This window comes from Prinia subflava, chromosome Z (genome assembly GCF_021018805.1).
Source record: "Prinia subflava isolate CZ2003 ecotype Zambia chromosome Z, Cam_Psub_1.2, whole genome shotgun sequence".
NCBI classification, from domain to species: domain Eukaryota; kingdom Metazoa; phylum Chordata; class Aves; order Passeriformes; family Cisticolidae; genus Prinia; species Prinia subflava.
In genome coordinates, this window is record NC_086283.1 from 83327134 (window position 1) to 83344719 (window position 17586).

General features: G+C 41.5%; 1 protein-coding gene across 1 annotated transcript in view; it reads right to left on the reverse strand.

Annotated features, from left to right (window-relative positions):
- CCBE1 (collagen and calcium binding EGF domains 1) overlaps window positions 1-16827 on the reverse strand; it is a 96527-nt gene extending 79700 nt beyond the window's left edge. The window contains exons 1-2 of the mRNA XM_063423325.1: window positions 16348-16827; window positions 16145-16225 (exon numbers count right to left, since the gene is read on the reverse strand). Coding sequence (XP_063279395.1) covers window positions 16145-16225; window positions 16348-16682 — 416 coding nt within the window. The 5' untranslated portion in view covers window positions 16683-16827. The remainder of the gene's footprint in view (window positions 1-16144; window positions 16226-16347) is intronic.
- Window positions 16828-17586: the final 759 nt, after the last annotated feature.

Consider the following 17586-nt stretch of genomic DNA (forward strand, 5'->3'; position numbering starts at 1 on the left):
CCAAAAAGGAAGGAGCTCATGATTTTAAGGCACCAGATGATGATTGTGTGACCCTGAGGGTTTCCATCCTGCTGAAGTAATTAGTGGTAGAACCACAGACACTGGAGCAAGTGTGAGGGGTTGAGCTAGTGCTCTAAACACCCTGCTTGTGCTGACACAAAACACCTTGAGGCTGGAGCAAGCAGCACCACAGGGGGCTGCTGGTTTCTGACACATGAAGGTGGCACTGGCATTTCCCGTGAGCGCTGGGAATATGCTGGCTCAGCTTGGCCACATGACAGCTGGCTACATGACATATATAAGGACACAGTTTTGCTGGCTAGTGAAATCCTCTGAGCTATGCAGTAGAAGGAAGCAACTCCAAGTTGGGTACTTGCATAAGGATGCCTGAAAGATGTCATCACCACATCCACAGTTCCCAGTCCAAACCAGTTCCAAATCCAGAAGATGATTTTCACATAAAATATGGCACTACATCTAACAAGCCCCATGTTTTAAAGCTTGGTACTCATTGTCACTCAAATAATGATATCATATTTTAACTAGGACTGCTTTCTACTTTTCCAAGAGGGGTATTGCTGCTTTCCATCTCTAGGCCACTCCCTCTTGCCATCTCACAGGCTGTCCCTGTTTCTGAACGCCTTGTGCCAGGTATGCCTCCTCATCTCTGCAAGTTAATAGCCAGGGTTACTCAGGCTCTTCCAGTTGAGGTCTTGTCAAGGGTTTACACAGTAGTACTAAAAATTTCTCACTACTGCTGAAAAGACTTCACCACGCAGACTACAGCATCACACATGACTTTCTTATTTCCTGTTCCTAGTTGTCCAGTAACCAGACCTGTCCTCCTGTGCCTTGCCCAGCTGATAAGATCCTCACTTGAGGTGCAATCTCCTTAAAGAGACAATTGCCCCAGCACTCCCACTAGACCAGATAAATTTAGTTTACCTACAAGAAGCTTCTTTAAAGGATACATGGAACAGCAAATGATTTAGGTAATCCCTGTTGGGGATCAACTCCTGCCGGGTTTACACCACTATTTATTCTCTCTCATTCCCACACATTTAAGTACCAGAGGTGATGATCCACCAAGCAAGAGTGTTAGAAAAGCACAGACATTCCAGCGATTGCATATATTTCTCTAAGAAAACACTGGCAAAAGTCTAACTGAGTGACATCCCTAAAGCAGACAGAAAGTGCAGTTTTCTCCCCTGAGAGGCATATCCTCTGGCTCTTCTCAGATGACAGAAAAAGGAGCATTTCAGAGCACCTTCTCACAGTTCTGGGTACCCCAGGGAAAACACACTGTTTTTCTCTGAATTCTAACAAGAAGTTCAGAGTTTCAAAGACATAATTCTCCCCTTATTTATTCAAGTTAACAGGCTTTTTCCTTGTCACTTCCATGACAGACTTGTGGTTTTAGGGATGCTTGTCCTGCATCTCTACATTTCCAACTGTACATGTCTCAGAAAAGCGATCCACAATTAATTTTCTGTTCAAAAGCAATCAAAATCACAAATGCATTTTTACATTTGTGATTGGATCCACGTCTTTAATTTCCGCTCAAACTCACTGCATGGTACCATGTCACACAGCATGGAGCAAGGACAGTGAAATCCTTCCATGTTCGGATGCTTACTCCTGGGAGTATCCAATTCCTTCTCTGGCAGACTTACTCTCCCAAGACTCCTGATAAGTCTGAAGTGTTTTCCGTCTCTCTACTTACTTGCTGCACTATTTTAGCAAAGATATATTATTTGCAAGCAAATAAAAAAGAAATTTTTGAGGCAACTTCGCAGAGATCTCTGCTAAACTTCATGAGTTAGAGCGACTCATCTAGGAAGGGAAAAACACAGACCTGTAATAAAAACCACTGCTGAGCCTTCTGGATAATTAACAACGGGAAAGAGAGAATCTGTTCTGCCTTGGCATGTGGAAGGAGCAGACACAACCTTCAAATTAAGCATCTTTTCTACTCTCTGTAGTTCAGGAATGTTGATAAATGCAGGAGAATTCAGAGAACTGAGAAAGTGATGCGAAGGTGAGGGAATACAGAGCATCCTCCTCTTTGATCAAAGATACTGAACACAGACTTGATAATATTCTAAAATGATACTTGTGACCTGTTGGTTTTGTTTTGTTTTTCACATCAGCAAGTTGCAAAGTCCTACCTCATACCAGAATCAACCACTCCTTCCTAATCCTTTTATTCCACGTACCCTCTACTTGAGCACAGGTCCCCAGATGATACATAGGCACTGAACTCCTACCAGACTCAATGGCTGAAGCATCCAAATGGTTTCATCATCCATCTCTTAGGGCATCACATGGCTGAGAATAAACTTACCCTGATCTTTACAGGACAGGGCTAAAAATACAAAGTCTCGTAGCTTTTAGTGAAAATACATCAGTTTGCTGAATATTTCCAACTTTTTAGAATAATTGCATATATTTTATTTATTTATTTATTTAGGAGCAGCCCAGAAGTGCTGACTAGCTAAACAAATTATGCAAGAAACCCAGCAAGGGTTTTGCTGGGTTTTTGTTGGGGCTTTTTCTATTGCTGTTTTTATTGTCCTTTAATCTTGCATAGCCAACAATCAGAAATAATTTGAAAAATCTTTGGTGAGACAGAAGAGTTCAAAAACACTAGAAGTTAATTGTTCATACACAACAGTTGCTGAGTTAGATTATTCATTGTTAAATATAATCAAATTATTTCATCCTCATGGGAACTGGGAGACCTCACAAAAGTTAAATTTCAGGGATGAAATCTCATTTTTACCATCATTTAAAGAAACAAGGTCTAGAGAAGCTCAGTAAAATCCAACGGAACTATATCCAAGTTGCACTAGTGGTGCAAAACTGACTCTAGCTAGTTTTTTTTGTACACAGGCAAGATACCCAAGTACAAGATATTCACGGCCTCTTGGATGAGAGAGTAATTTGTGTACCATTTTTATGCGTATATATTGTCATATCTCAGCCTAATTTTCTTCCAAGAGAACCATACTTTGCCCTTACAGGCAGCTAAGAGATTGTCAGAACCTTTCTAACTTCAACAGCTGAGATGGTAAGTTTATAAATAATTTCATTTTGCTATGGTTTTTACTTCTGTAATTTAAAAGGAAAACCTCAGGATGTCTAATCCTCCATCTAAACACTGACTTTACAAAGGGAATGACGAAACATCTGAATGTAACCTATGACTTACCTCAGAGCAGTTAACATAAAAATGTATTGTGGAAAACTTACTCTTTAATAAGAAAATTTATAAAATGAAGTTGTATGAAAATCGGTAGGAAAACATGCAAACAAGAGGCAGCAGGTGTCTGTGCCTCTCAGTCTTTCAAAGATGTGCATTTAGTCTGAGTAAAGCAAGCAGATAATCTGCCATGCTCTGTGTGTGTGCCACCAAATAATGAAAAACATCTTGCATCTACTTGTAAAACTTACACTTCAGTAAGAGGGGCTGCAAAAAAAAAAGTTCTGCCCAATAAACTAAGCTACATTTCATAAAGATATCATAAAATGTTTCAGGGAGTCTTTCAAATGAAAAATGTTTTCCTACAGTGCAGAAAAGATGGAAAAGCGTCTCCAAAAACTAAAAACTTCATTTTGTCTCTAGGAACCAGGGAAAATTTGGAATTCTTTAAAATCTGCAGTTTGGCCCTTCTAAAAAGAGAACTTATTTTTAATAGAATCTTGCCTCTATGTCTGTATTTATCGAGTATGTCCTTCTCCAGCTAAACCTTCCTCATCAACAGACTTTTTCATTCCTAAATATGGGCTTAGGAACTACAGATTTCCTAAAAAAAAATTAGGATTAAGGTAGCTTTCCATTCAGATATTGATATTCAGCTGCAGAACACCAATTTGACACTTGACTTCCAAACTCCTATTTTGGGAGTCTCTCCCTATATCTGCCATTATCATCGATTAGTTTGGGATGATGTAAGGGTGTATGGTCCAAGTCTTCACCACAGGAGCCTGATAAGGAGACCAGGGATGTGTCAGGATCTGTTCTAAAACTCGTGTTCTCAAGCATTTCCCACAAATATCAACCACATGCCTACAGAGCAAGACATCACACAGCCATTTCCAGTTCTCTGCTGCTTTGCAGCTTTTTCCACATGCATCCCACTGAAGCAGGCAGGATATTAAATCTTTTGAAACACTTAATCTTCTCACAACTGAGACTGGATTTCAGTAATAAACACTTGCTGTAATTTTTCATCCTTTGGCCCATTATATTTCCAAGAAGCAAGGTCAAGATGGCATTTAATAAAAGGGTTGCTAGATTTGTTTGGTCCTTTCTTCCAAAATAGAAGCCTTATAGAGGCAAGCAACAAATGGAACAATATGGAATACAGCCAGGGTCTTCAGACCTAATACTCAATTAAGAGGAATCTGAACACAGGAAAGTTTCCCCTCTAATTCCATCCTGAAGATATATTTGTCCTGTATTAAATCTTTGTCAAGTCCTTGAGGAAAATTTCTTGGAAGAGTTTTCTTTTCATTGGAACTACTTGTAACTGTAATAGCTGTAAGGTCAATGAAAATGTTTGAAGTCTACTTTTACTGGTATTTAAAAATATCCAGAAGTCTATACTGCAAACAAGGATGCATAAATAAATATATGTGTATTTTTGCCATTGTTGTTCCTGACTACTTGTTTTCTACTGCTCTTTTCACTCTGCCACAGTTATTTTCACTGGAGATGTTCCAGTGATGTACCATTAGCTTACTCCCACTGTGGAAATACTCTAGATACTTTTGAAACATAAGAAAACATCTCAAAAAAAAATCTAATTTTTCTCTTGGAGGATATGAAAAAATATACTTTTAAAAATGAGTATTTTTTCTTCTTATCTCAAACAGTAGCATTTTGTTGAACTGGAATGACAGCAAATCACCAAAGTAAACAAAGTCTAGGAAGTTATTTGAACATTTGATTTTCAGCAATATTCTTTGTTGTAACAGGAATGCTACATCTTCAGCATAAGTTTTCTGGTTCTCTTTCTTCCCTCAGAGGCATAAATTAGGCTTTTCCCTCCATTTTATAGCTGGAGAATTAGGTAATACTGACATCCTATAGAAAACTTCAGTGGGTAGCTGGAAACCGAATTTGGCATGATACAGCTCCTTGAGGAGCAGAGAAATGAAGCCCAGGACCTAGAACTGGACTCCTGGCAAGCCCCTCCTAAGGTTAAACCCCATTACCTCCCTGGGTTACAGTGCTCCCACTGATGTAAATCTGCAGGGGCACTGTCCAGGACCCTTCCAGGCATGGTCAATAAAACCACAAATTCAAGTATGGGTCAACACGAGGACAACAAAGAGCACAAACAAGACTCTGGCCAAGAATCTCAGCTTAGAAAACCAGGCAGAGAATTTGCTTTGTTGGTAAGACACGTTCAATCTGCTTTAACATCCTTCTGCATTCTTTTTTTTTTTTTTTTTTTTTTTTTTTTTTTTTTTTTTTTTTTTTTTTTTTCATGGAATGCTAAGAATAATTTTGAAGAATTCCCCAACTGACACACTTTGGTGAAGATCCAGGGAAGTCAGTAGAGCTATGGAAATGCAAACTTCTGCAAATCTTTTCATAGGACCTCTTTAGTACCCATGCAGGGACCAAGAGAGACATTTTTTAAAGGAGGTGAAATTTGCTAAGAAAAATCAAAAGGAGGCCAGTCCTACAGACACCCTTATAAAGTGTTCTTAAGCACCTGTGCCACACAGAGAAATTTCTGCAGGAAAAGGGCCTAATTTAAGATCAAACACTGGAGAAGGTTTGATTGCACGTTGAATTTACTTCAAATCCAGAGGATATTCAGGAATGCAGGTCTGTCTTCATAAAAACTTTGTGGATAAAGCTCTTTGCTGAGGTTATATGATAGCAAAATTTCCATTTCTCTTCAAGAAGTTTTAAAAGTAAGAGGAAATACCATGTTAGCTTGCTGTGAAGAGTAACTCTTTCCCTTTCTCCTCATTGACCATATAGAGTGAAAAGAACCAGAGCCTGGACTTCTAAAGCAGACTCTGAATAGAATTGTCTGAAAACTGGGAAGTGTCAGATTGTCCCAATTCCCTCTGTCATCCCTAATTTACTGTGCACTGATGGAAGTTAGAAATGTAGGGAACTGAAGTGTGACACTGAGCAGGGCAACACTCCTGGAAGTGGCATGTTCAGTATATTCTGGTTTGCTATTAGACAAGGTAGAAGGTGAGCAGGATAGGGTAGAATAAAAATTAATCCCATGTTCTCTATTTCTAATTACATTCTCTGTTCCATTTTATGTTTCTTAATTTTAAAATGAGAAGGGCTTGAAATGAATACTTGTGCATGAAAACTAAAAAAACCCCAAACCCCATTAAATTAAAAACAAACAAAATCCCACAAGCTAAACAAACAACAAACAAACAGACAAAACAGAGAAACAAAGAAACAAACAAAACAAAGAAGCAAAACTACCCAAACGAAACAGACAACAAAAAAGAAAAAACAAAACCCCACAATGACCCATTTACTATAGGCTCCTTATCTCTCCAAGTCTCCAGGTAAGCCCAGTAGAGTAGACAAACATTTTCCTCAGGGAAAACAAAACACACAAAAAAAACCCTAATAAGCTTTTAAAATCCGGATATACATCAAAACAACCTTCATGCAACTGCCTACGCAAACATATTATTTTGCATGCAAGCAGCCCATTAAGTAACACATCAAGAAGTCAATGTCTGAGGCACCACAAGAGTCAGTCTGAGGCAACACTTGCCCTTAGACTGTCCAGGCCACTGTGAAGACCAACAGCTGGGTTCATCATGCTATAGAAGTCCAGAGATCAGCCCAGACTTCCAGCATTTTCTGTCTGCCACTGCTCCTTACTCCTGCCTCAGGAAGCTGCTGTTAAAAGCATGTATTTCCAGTAGGATTAAGCATTTACCAAACAGTAGCTCTAGTTCCGGTCTCTCAAGTCTCTTTCTCACTCTCCAGTTCTCAGCCACTAAGAACTACTAAAGATCTACCAAAACCCCTGTTTTCACCTGGTTTTTTCCCTCTTCCCACAGATGCTGCTTTAAAGATTAAATAACTTTCCCTTTGGCTATTATTGTTTCAACTCTCCAAGGCAATAATCTCTAAACGAAGGGGTTTTGTCAGAGTTCCAGAGAACAGTGTTTAGGAAATGACACCACTATTTTGGTGCAGCTATGATAATAAACTCTTTAGTGAAAATTGAGCATGATAATAACATCTTATTGAGTAGGCAAGATGTCTGGTTTACAACATACATTAAACGTGTTGAAAGTGATCACAGAAATTTTAACATTCCACAGAGACACTGGAGTTCTGGATAGGAAATTATTTACAAAGAAAACATGCATCCAATAAAGTTATTTTCTATCTCTTATATGAAGAGTTCTGAGCTCACTTTTTTCTGGGTCTATTTTCGCAATTTTCTATATTTTCAGCATTCATCCATTTCTCATGAAATATTATGATAATACTTTATGTATTTCTTCATTCACTGTGAACACTACAGTATAGTATAACTTCTTGGACTTGCAGACTTTGCTACAGAGAATTAGGTGGTCAACCTTCCTCCTTGAGGGTTGATAATGAGATGATGAAGCCAACATGAACACTGCTATTTTACACTGGAAGCTATGCACCAGTAATTTGGCCATAGAAAGAGAAATAATATGCTTGCTAGTCCAATGAATGCTGTCTTATAGTTCTGCAAACTCCTGCTGTACAACAGCTTGCCATTGACCTATAATATGCTTATTCATTTTTCCAACAATGATCCATTTAAAAACTTGGATTATAGCTTAGTTTTTGCCTCTCTTTTCCACTTAAAACACTGTGTCTGCACCACTTTATCTTCCAGTCTATTTGAAAAGGATGGAGAAGAATTCTGTTTAATGTATTTACTACTGAGTGGCTGCTAAAATTAATGCAGTTAATACAAACACTGTGTATTTTGCCCCATTTTAATTACAGCACAGATCATCAATTAAAACAAATGTGGTTGGAACTTGAAACTAACAAAGAAACTCAGAAGAAATTATTTACAATAGCTGGATGTACACTAAATGTTCAATGGTCTTGTACTTCATTTTTTGAACCAGGATCAGGAATGAAATCAACACCATGGAAAACACTCTTTAAGTGGCAAGGATTTTCCAAACACTAAGCTCTGAGATTACCTTCTAAAACTGAAATTGTTTTTGTCTTCAACTGTTAAACAGAGCTACTCTCAAGGAGATGCAAACAAATTGCTCTCTTTTACTAGGCCAAGAAGAAATCAAGTCAGCACTGTATGGATTCTGCTTTCCATTGTTTCTGCTTACAATTGGAACCCCACAGAAGAACTGGCAAAGTTGAGCAGCAGAGTGACATTTGCTACTGTTAGTTTACAAAAGAAGCCCCTATTAGTTTGCAAACTGAAACTTAGCAAACAGAAAATGGACAAAACAGAGGAAAAAAATTTTCATCAGACTTTGGGGAAGGCTTTTTTGTACTGTAAATCAAAGTCAGCTTTGCTTGTTTGGAGTGGTGGGCATAATTAAAAAGAGGAACCCTGGAGAGACCTATGTGGTCTGTAAGCAACACAGGTCTCCAGAGAAGAGAGACCCGTTTCCCTGTCACTGACTTATGACAAAGCCCTGTGCCATCCCCAACAGCTCCAGCTGGAATGACATGGGTACTGAACACTCAGCAGTGACTCACACTTTGAGACAAAAGCCGTCTCAGGACTCAAAGCCAAAATACTAAACTGAGGGTAGTGAGAATTCAGCACAATCTCAATGAAACCCCAAATCACATGTGCCCCAAATGATCAGCACTGCACAAGAGTGAGTGTAATCTCGAGTGAGATCTATCCCAGGTACTGTAACCTGGGATAACCAGTGCAACTGCTTATCTGTACATCAACATCAGGCATCTGCCTCATACCTGTTTCATGTGACCTTGTTCCCCACATAGAGTAATTTCCCTTCCACACATGCAATGACAGAAAAACAAGGCAGTGAGCAGAGGTCTCAAAAAATCTGATGCTCACATGTTCTTTGTACCGAGCAATGGCTTCCACAGCAGAATATGGGCAATCCTGTCTTACCTGGGATCTCCAGCAAGTCTAATCTACTTCTCCACAAGCAGTTTATTTCGTACTCAACTACTTCTCAAAAACTCTTTGCTATGACAAGGAATGCAGGCAATCTGAACAGAACACAGACTGAAAGAGAAACTTAAATATGTGCCTTGTCCCTCCTGCCTCTGCACAGACACACACTTTACAGGGAGGACAGGGAGGGAGAGAGATTTTCCAGACTGAAGAAGGAAGGAAGGGGAGAGGCTGTCAAGGGAAGATGCATCAGAGCCTGTAGCTTAGTTCCAAGTGCAGTTGGGAGAACAGGAATCCTCCCAGGGGTGCGTGCGTGTGGGTTTTTGTCTGATTTTGGCTGATGTTTTGTTTTTATGGGTTCAACTTAAACAGAAGCTTGGAAGCATTTAAATTATACTTCTTTGGGGAATGATTACCTCCCTTCTGTCACACACGTATCTGTCACACAAACCGCCACCAAGACAAAATTTTTGTGTTTTTATGGCTGTATAAGTTCTTTTTTCTGCTTGCTTCATGCCCCTGGGTGTTTTGTCCTTTCTCTTCACTGCTGCTCCATATCTTTATCCTTCCAATCCTTCCTTTTCTGTCTTGCCTGTTTTGTCTGCAATCAGTACAGCACAACTCAGCTCAGTGGGTGTCTACCACAATGGGAGCAGTAATACAAGTATTAATAACATCCTGCTGTTAGCAGGAGAGACTACAATCACTTTTTAAGGACAAAACAGCCTGACCTTAGGGAACATATACAATACTTAGGATAATTACAAACGTCATGTTCCCTTTGGCGGCCTATTTTTATTACCTATTTCGTATCAGTCATGGGAGGCCCTGGGGCTACTATTTTGTTTGTCTGGAGTCTCTGAGCTAGACGACATGGCCAGGAAAGTCAGTTCATATTTAACCCTATATTCTGTAGATGAAAACCATAATGCAAAGCACCTGGGTTTCATTATCAATCAAACCACCAAGCAGGGCACTTATCATAAAACTCTCAGCTCACCAGTTTAAAATTCTCCAAACTGCTTTGATGTGCACATCAAAAACTCTTGGACTACATGAACAACAACTTGCCTGACCTCATCCTTTAATTAGCACATCATACCTGAGAGTACACTCACAGTAATTATGCAACATTCTTCAAGACCATTAATTAAATTGTTTAAATTTGGAGTGAATTGGCTATACAGAGGAGACACTGCATAGAAAGCCCACAGGAGCACCATGTTTTGCTGCAGGAGTCTGTGCTGCAGCCAGTATCATCCACATCTGCTGAGAGCTCAGGTATCCCTAAGGTCACCAAAATCCAGAAATAATTAGATTTCTTAGCACCTGAGACAGAAAAGTGACACAGAAAATCACGGCTGCCCAAATGTAGTTTGGAAGCCTAAAGACAACTGTGCGGTGTTGGTGTTACCTTTCACCAGCAGATATTCACAATATATCTCAGTAGCTCTGAGCAATCTGTTCTTTTGGCAATCACAGCAAAGAAAAATGAATGAAACTCAGGACTGAATGCAGTCAGAACCATACAACTTGAAGGTGCTACTTCCAAAGCAATAGTGAGAAAAAGATATCTAGGAAAGCTAGAAAGAATGTCTTGGCACCACTGTAGCATACACTGTTTTGTAAAAAAAGTTCTGTAATGCAGAAAATTTTATTCATAGCTATGTACAAAGTTCTACCTGTGATGGCAATTCCCTGGAAGATTTTTTCAAAATGTGCATATATATGTATATTCTATATGTTTAGTTTTCTGAAACCAATACAAAAATTGAAATCAAATTCTCTCTAAATTTTCAGCAAAATTCTACTATGGAGTGCCTTTCCCTTCAAGATAACTGGAGAATAGGCAGTAGCTTGCTCTAATCAGGTTGGTTTCTTGTTTAACTGTTATATTATAATATATCAGTTGGGGCTCTTTCAATGATATGGAATAGTCAGCAAAACTTCAGAGAGGAAATGCAATAGCAACTATAAAAAAGAAATTTATGAAAAGTAAAGTCAGAAGATAAGATGACTGAAGATTATCCCTTACTCCAGCTGCTTACTCCAGCTGAAAGCTCCAAAACTATATACAGCAATTTTTTTCTCATGTTGGAAAGCTCTGCTACATGCTCATTGAGTATCTGGGAACCAGAATTGCATATGGTCCCCAAGGGCATATTAGTGAAAGTGCTGCTCTTTGTGAAACAGCTACAATCCAACGTATTTGCAATTACTTTTATCTTTTAAGAATGTGCAAAATGATACAGTCTATAAAAATAGTAGACTTCACTAGCAGTATCAGCATTGAAGAGGGTAGAAAGAAATGTTTTTTGAGGCTTGTGATCTCTGTTTAGCATCAGAACAAAGTAAAAATATATATACATTCTCTTTCACAATACATTTGAATTGTCTTTTTGTTATGAAGAACCATTTTTACAGCATAATTAGAAAGCGGAACTGCTGGAAGGGCCTATGCAAAATACTTGTAGCTGCTAACTATGAGATGAAGCTGACAACCTACACTGAAATGTGTTTGTCCTATTTAAAAGACCTTGCTTGCAAAATACTAAAAAAAAAAAGTTACAGATTAAATTCTAAGCCATGATTTATGCCCCACAACATGGAGCTTGTTTGGAGATATATATGAAGATTTGGTTCATCTTTAGAAAGATTTCACCATCCTTAGCTAGAATTGTTCTGCCCAGCACCCTAATTCTAAACTGTTTACTCCTTGCTGGTCCTGCAGAAGGAAGGACCAGGAGTAGTCTCCATCACTAAATACACAAAACAAGGGTACAACTTGTCCTTGCATGCTTCATTTTCAACAAAGAAATGCAGACAACTACTTATGGGGATGTCAGAGAAAGATGAATAATTTCTCATACCATGTCAATAGTCTATTTGTTTTAAAAATAACCAATTTTGTCAACTAATTTTGACTAAAAATTTCATCTGAAAAAAAGAAAAAAACCCAAATCTTCTCTAGCCCATGAAGGCAATGGCCAAAGTGTTCTTCCTGGCTGTGCAGATCCAGGTTCAAATTTTCATCTGCCTGATTTATGCTTGCTGGTTTCCTTAATTTAACATATTATAAAAATTTTCTGTGGAGGAGCAAGACTATTTCTTTCACATTAACTTACAGCAGCATTTAAATGTCTGGTAGCCAAAGAGGCAAAGAGATGGGCACAGTCAGGCAATAAAAATATTCTCATTTTCCCACGTCTCATGCTTGAGCCTTCCTACAACTTCTAACAGCTTCGCACTAGGAAAAGTTTCTATTAAGTATGCACATTGTATAATCCTGAATAATTGACTACACTCTCTGAATTCTAACTGAGTAAAATATTTAGCTCTCCTAATATACAACAGTTACTGTGGCAATCAAGTTTGCTGGTTTTTAAAAAGGAGAAACTCCAATTAATAAATTGTACCAGATTAGACGTTGATCTTCCTGAACTTGGAAGTGACATAACCACTACCACAGTCAGGATGAAGCAAGGGGATACCTGTCTCACATGTTACTTTTCCTTCTAGACCAGAGCAACAACATACAGGAGCACTGTTTAAAATGGAAATGAAGGAAGGACTGTAATGAAAAGGACTGCTGCAAGGATGCACAAACTGAATTGTCACAGGCACTGGAGAAAAATGCAACATTTGTATAATTTTTCGTGCCAACAAAGTGTTTAGAGGTCTGTTTAAGAATGAAACCAGTTAATATCACATCCAAATAACTGGAGAAGACAGTAACAATACACTGGGGATTCATATTCTTATGCTGCCCAAATTTCCTAAAATTTGATGAATTTTTGTACACAGTACGAATTCAAAGCCTTACTGGGCCATATCTCTATCAATGAATCTGCAGAAATTCTTCTCTGTACCTGCCTGATGGGGACATTAACACTGGGTAATTTGTGCAGTTACTTACAAGAATTTGGACGATATCTCCACAGAAAAGATTTTGCATAAGCTCCCTCTGTTTTTTGCATCTGTTCCTCTGTACTCTTATGAAAACAGATACAGAAGACATGTAAAAAAAATACAAATCAAACTAAACCAAGGGCCAGACTACACACATTCAAAAGAAAAAATATATCTGATTGTGTACGTGGTTGCTATGACCACAGCAAAAAATGCCAATATATTCTCAGTGCTTGGCCCCACTTCTGGCATTTGGCCCTCCACTTGGATCATCTTTAATCATGAGTAAATCTGGATAAAAAAATACGATCAAGAAATACTTTTTGTGATGAAAAGATGCTATTTTTATTGAAGTGCTCTAAAAGCATGCTGATTTTCATGACAAATTCCAGCAGGAGGAATAAAAGGATGAAATTACTTTCCATCAAGCATTTTCAAGAATTTTGACGTCTGACTTTGTATATATTCCTTATTTTATTTAACTAATTGCACAACGGATCACCAGTAGTGGTGCATGTTGCCTTATGCTTGATGTGTTGTGATATAATCTGTTATGATAAATTTTGTGTCAGTTTGTATAATTTCTACATGAAAGGTACTTTGACCTAGAAAAGAAGTTAGGTGTATCTGCTAACAGTAAATAAAAGCTGACATTAACTATCCCTTTATCTTCCTCTTACAGTGTATATAAATTACATAACTCTTGTCATTATGAAATATTGTGAAAAAGATGTCTAGGAAGATAAAAAATGAAGTGTTGTAAGAATAAATTCTAGAACATCAAAATCAATTTTATCTGAAACCTAGAGTGAAAGCTCCTAAAATCCACAGCTGAGTTTCCACCAAGCTGAAGTTGTTTAGGTGTTGGTTGTCATTCCAGAGATGAAAACTGAATCCTTAAGCTCCCCACTGTCGTACGAAACAAAATCTGCCTTGAGGCACCACAGGATTAGTCAACACTTGCAAGTTTCCTGTTGTCTCGTTAACAGCCTCAACCTCAAAATATTAATGAAGGTTACATTAAAATGTGTTCTGCCAAGGGTAATCCCACGTGCCTGCTGAGAGAACACCTTGCTGTGGAGCAGTGGGGGTGCTGTTCTGCCCCTGAGGTTCACCACCTCGGGTGGGTGATGCTGCAGGTCCGTGCCAGAGCATGGCACAGCTCCGAGGGGCAGGACTGCCAGCACACTGCAGCTCAGACATGTGCTTGCTGCTCTGCTGACCAGGGTTGCTCCCTCTCAGAGTTGCTGCCCTGCTCTTGAGCATGGACATCACAAAAGAGACCTCACGGGGTGGGGAATGGAGCCCTCACCCAAACTTAAGGTTAAACCTTAAAAATATATGATTACACAGAAACAGATTTTTTTAAAGCAAGGAAGACTTGGAAGTCATAGATACAGAAAATGTTTGAACTAAAACAACCAAGTGTTCAATGCGGCAATTTGGAAATTCTCATCCACAGAGACTGTGCTGATGTGGGACAGTGAATATCACTTGGGATTGTGCAGAGGGAGAGCTGGGGAGGGAAGGAGGCTCGTCACAACCAGAGCCCAAAGGTCAAAAATACCTCAGGAAGGATGAAAGCATGAGTGGGACTTGGCAGCTGGACAGAGCCCTGCTTTCCTTGCACAGTGGTCCATAGCAGCCAGTGAAGCCTGTGTAGTCCTCCTCTGTCACATACAAGGCAGAATCAATTGCCTCCAATGGATTTTGGCATATCCACAAAGGAGCAGGATGGTCATGCGTGTACTGCCTTATGCAGCTCCCACTCTGGCTCCTTCATTCAATAACTCTCCACTCAGAACAGTTTTGTCCATCCCAGTGCTCTCCCCAAAACCAGAGAAATGCTGCAAGTTCAACCAAGTACCTGCAAAACCATCCCAGCAAAACCTACACACTGTCCCTCTCCAAAATGTGTTGCCTCCGGGTGCTACAGAGCTGCTTTTAAGAGGGCTGTGCCTCACCTTCACAGGCAGAGCAGAGAGAGAAGATAAGGCACGCAGGGAAGGGTGGTCTCCATTCCCTGCAGAGCCCTTCCCAGGCACTGGGATGAAGCTAATGCTGCTAAGAACTGGGCAGTGGCAGGACACTGTCCCAGGTGGCTGTGGCCGCCGGAGGGCATTAACAAGCCTGAGAGCATAGGAGAGGGACAACGCTTCTGCACCGTGTGTCTGCAGCTCTTTGGAACTAAAGCCAAACAGAAGAGAGGGCCAATCTCTGCAACATTTTCTACATGCATTACCGTATTTTTGCTGTGCAGAAGTTGCCCCATGCCACATGCAAGCATACACACAGAGGACAGTTGCCTCCACAAAGCAACCTCTCACGAAGAAGCAGCTTTCATACACATGAAACATCTCTTCTGTGGGGATGAGGCTAACCCAAGGGCATCAGTGGAGGGATATGTGTGTGCTCATACTTTGTGTACAGCTCTTCAAAAAAGTACATCCACTGTCAACTGCTGTGGACAGCTGTCATCATTAAAACAGATGATGTTTCTCAAACACACAGCCAAAGAATGAAAACTCATTATTAGATTCATCTTACTTAGTTTGAGAGACCTCTGCCGAATTTTTCCCCCAGAGCTGGTTGCTGGAGAATTTGAGAGTGTGATTCATCTACGTAACTTAAGATATCTTTCGTGTGACACAAATCCAGAAGATCTCACTGATTATCCTGCAACTGATGCAGCTGTAGCTCCAATGTGGTCCCGGACACCCAGGTCAGAGGAAGCCTCTCTCACCGTATCAGAAACTGTCGGTAGGTTCGGTACAGCAACCAGGACCACACGCGCCCTCTCCAGCGATGTCTCGGAGGTGACGTTTGCAGCGAGTTACCGAAACCCTTCCCTGGGACAACTGCAGGACTTGCCAGGGGAGGTGCGGAACGCGGGAGGGATGTGACCAAGTTACCTGCTCCGCGGTCCGCGGGGTAGTGGGAATGCCGGGGTGGGCTAGCACAGAGCAGGGCGGAGACAAACAGCTGCCCCAGCTGCCGTCCCTGCGCCTGACACTCCCCCGCTGCCTTGCCCGCGGACAGCGAGTCCCCAGCCGCGGACACGCGTGAGCCCCGTGCCCCCTCTGCCCCCCGTCCGCCGCGCTCCCGGCGCTCACCTGAAGCAGGTGGTGAGCTCTCCCGTGGGTTTCAGGCAGGGGTACCGGGTGGTGGCGATTTTGTTCTCGGAGCAAACCTCCCTGCAAGGCGGGGAGTCGGAGTATTAAAAAAAAGAAAAAATCCCAAAAGGTAGAAAAAAGAAAAATAAGGTGGTGGATGGGGAGGAAACGCACAGAAGCAGCCTCGCCATCGCAACACCCACCTGTCGCCGTCCTGCGGCTCCTCCCGGTAGGTCCAGGCGTGTCCCAGCGCCAGGAGCAGCAGCAGCCGGAGCGGGGCCAGGCTGCCGGCCGGCCGCCCCATCGGGCCGTCGCTCCCCTCCGCGCCGCGCCGGCTCTGCCCGCCCCGGCCGGCGGCGGGGCTGCGCCGACCCGCGCTCCTCCCGCCCCGCCGCGGGGCCGCCCCCCGCCGCCGACAGATGTGCCCGCGGGGAGGGGCCGCGCGCGCCCAGATGTGCCGGCAGATGCTGCCCCGCGGCGGGGCGGCGGCCAGATGTGGCAGGGTCGCGGCAGATGTGCGGTGGGAGTGAGGGGACATCAACACACAGCCCCGCAAAGCCACGCTCCACTCCCGACCCCTCGGCTGCGGACAGCAAGGGGAAGAGGGCGAGGAGGGTGCCCGCCCCAGGGTGAGGAGGACGGAAAGCGGTGGAAAGGTCGGAAGCGGCGGGAGTGATCAGCGGCTCTCGATGCACCACCACTGATGCTTTCCAGATTCGGCTTTATCTCGAATCTTTTCCCCAAAGGAGCATAGCAGTTCAAAGCATCTTGCTGCGACGGCTGTTTACCCTTGTGTACAGCTGCCACTTCCCCACTATTCATAAAGTCGGAGATAATTGACATCAGACTCTGAAAAAGCAGCGCATCAGGTCTGTCCCGTTGTACCGTGTCCTGTTTTCACTGTTAAAATGCTTGGGACCAGGGGAGCGAACCTGCAAAACCTCCGTGCCTTTTCAGAGTGTTGGGCAAATGCATTGGCTTTGCTCACCGGGTAACTTCCTACAGGCAACAGAAGCTCCAAGGGACATGACGGGGTGCAAATCAGCCTTTCTAGCACTTTCACCTGCAGCATGAAAAACCTCATTTTGCAATCAGAAAAATCAGGGAAGTGTGAGCAACGGTCACATATCATTACAGCCAGAAAAATCAGGGTTATGCAAGGAACTGTAATTCCTCTGTTAAACCACTACAGGAGTAATAAAGGGGTGTAAGATTTGAGCAACATACTTCCATTTTCCCCCCTGCCGCAGGTAACATTTAAACAAGTAATTTCACCATTCTGTGCCTCAGTTTCCCATGCCCCTAAGAGGAAGTTCCTGATAACAAAATAAGTAAATAAACAATGCAGATCCCCATATATGAATCAGCTATGATTAAGCTGTTAATCCCGTTGTCCAGTACCCAGAAAAAAACTAACAATAGATGAACTGGGAAACTGTGAG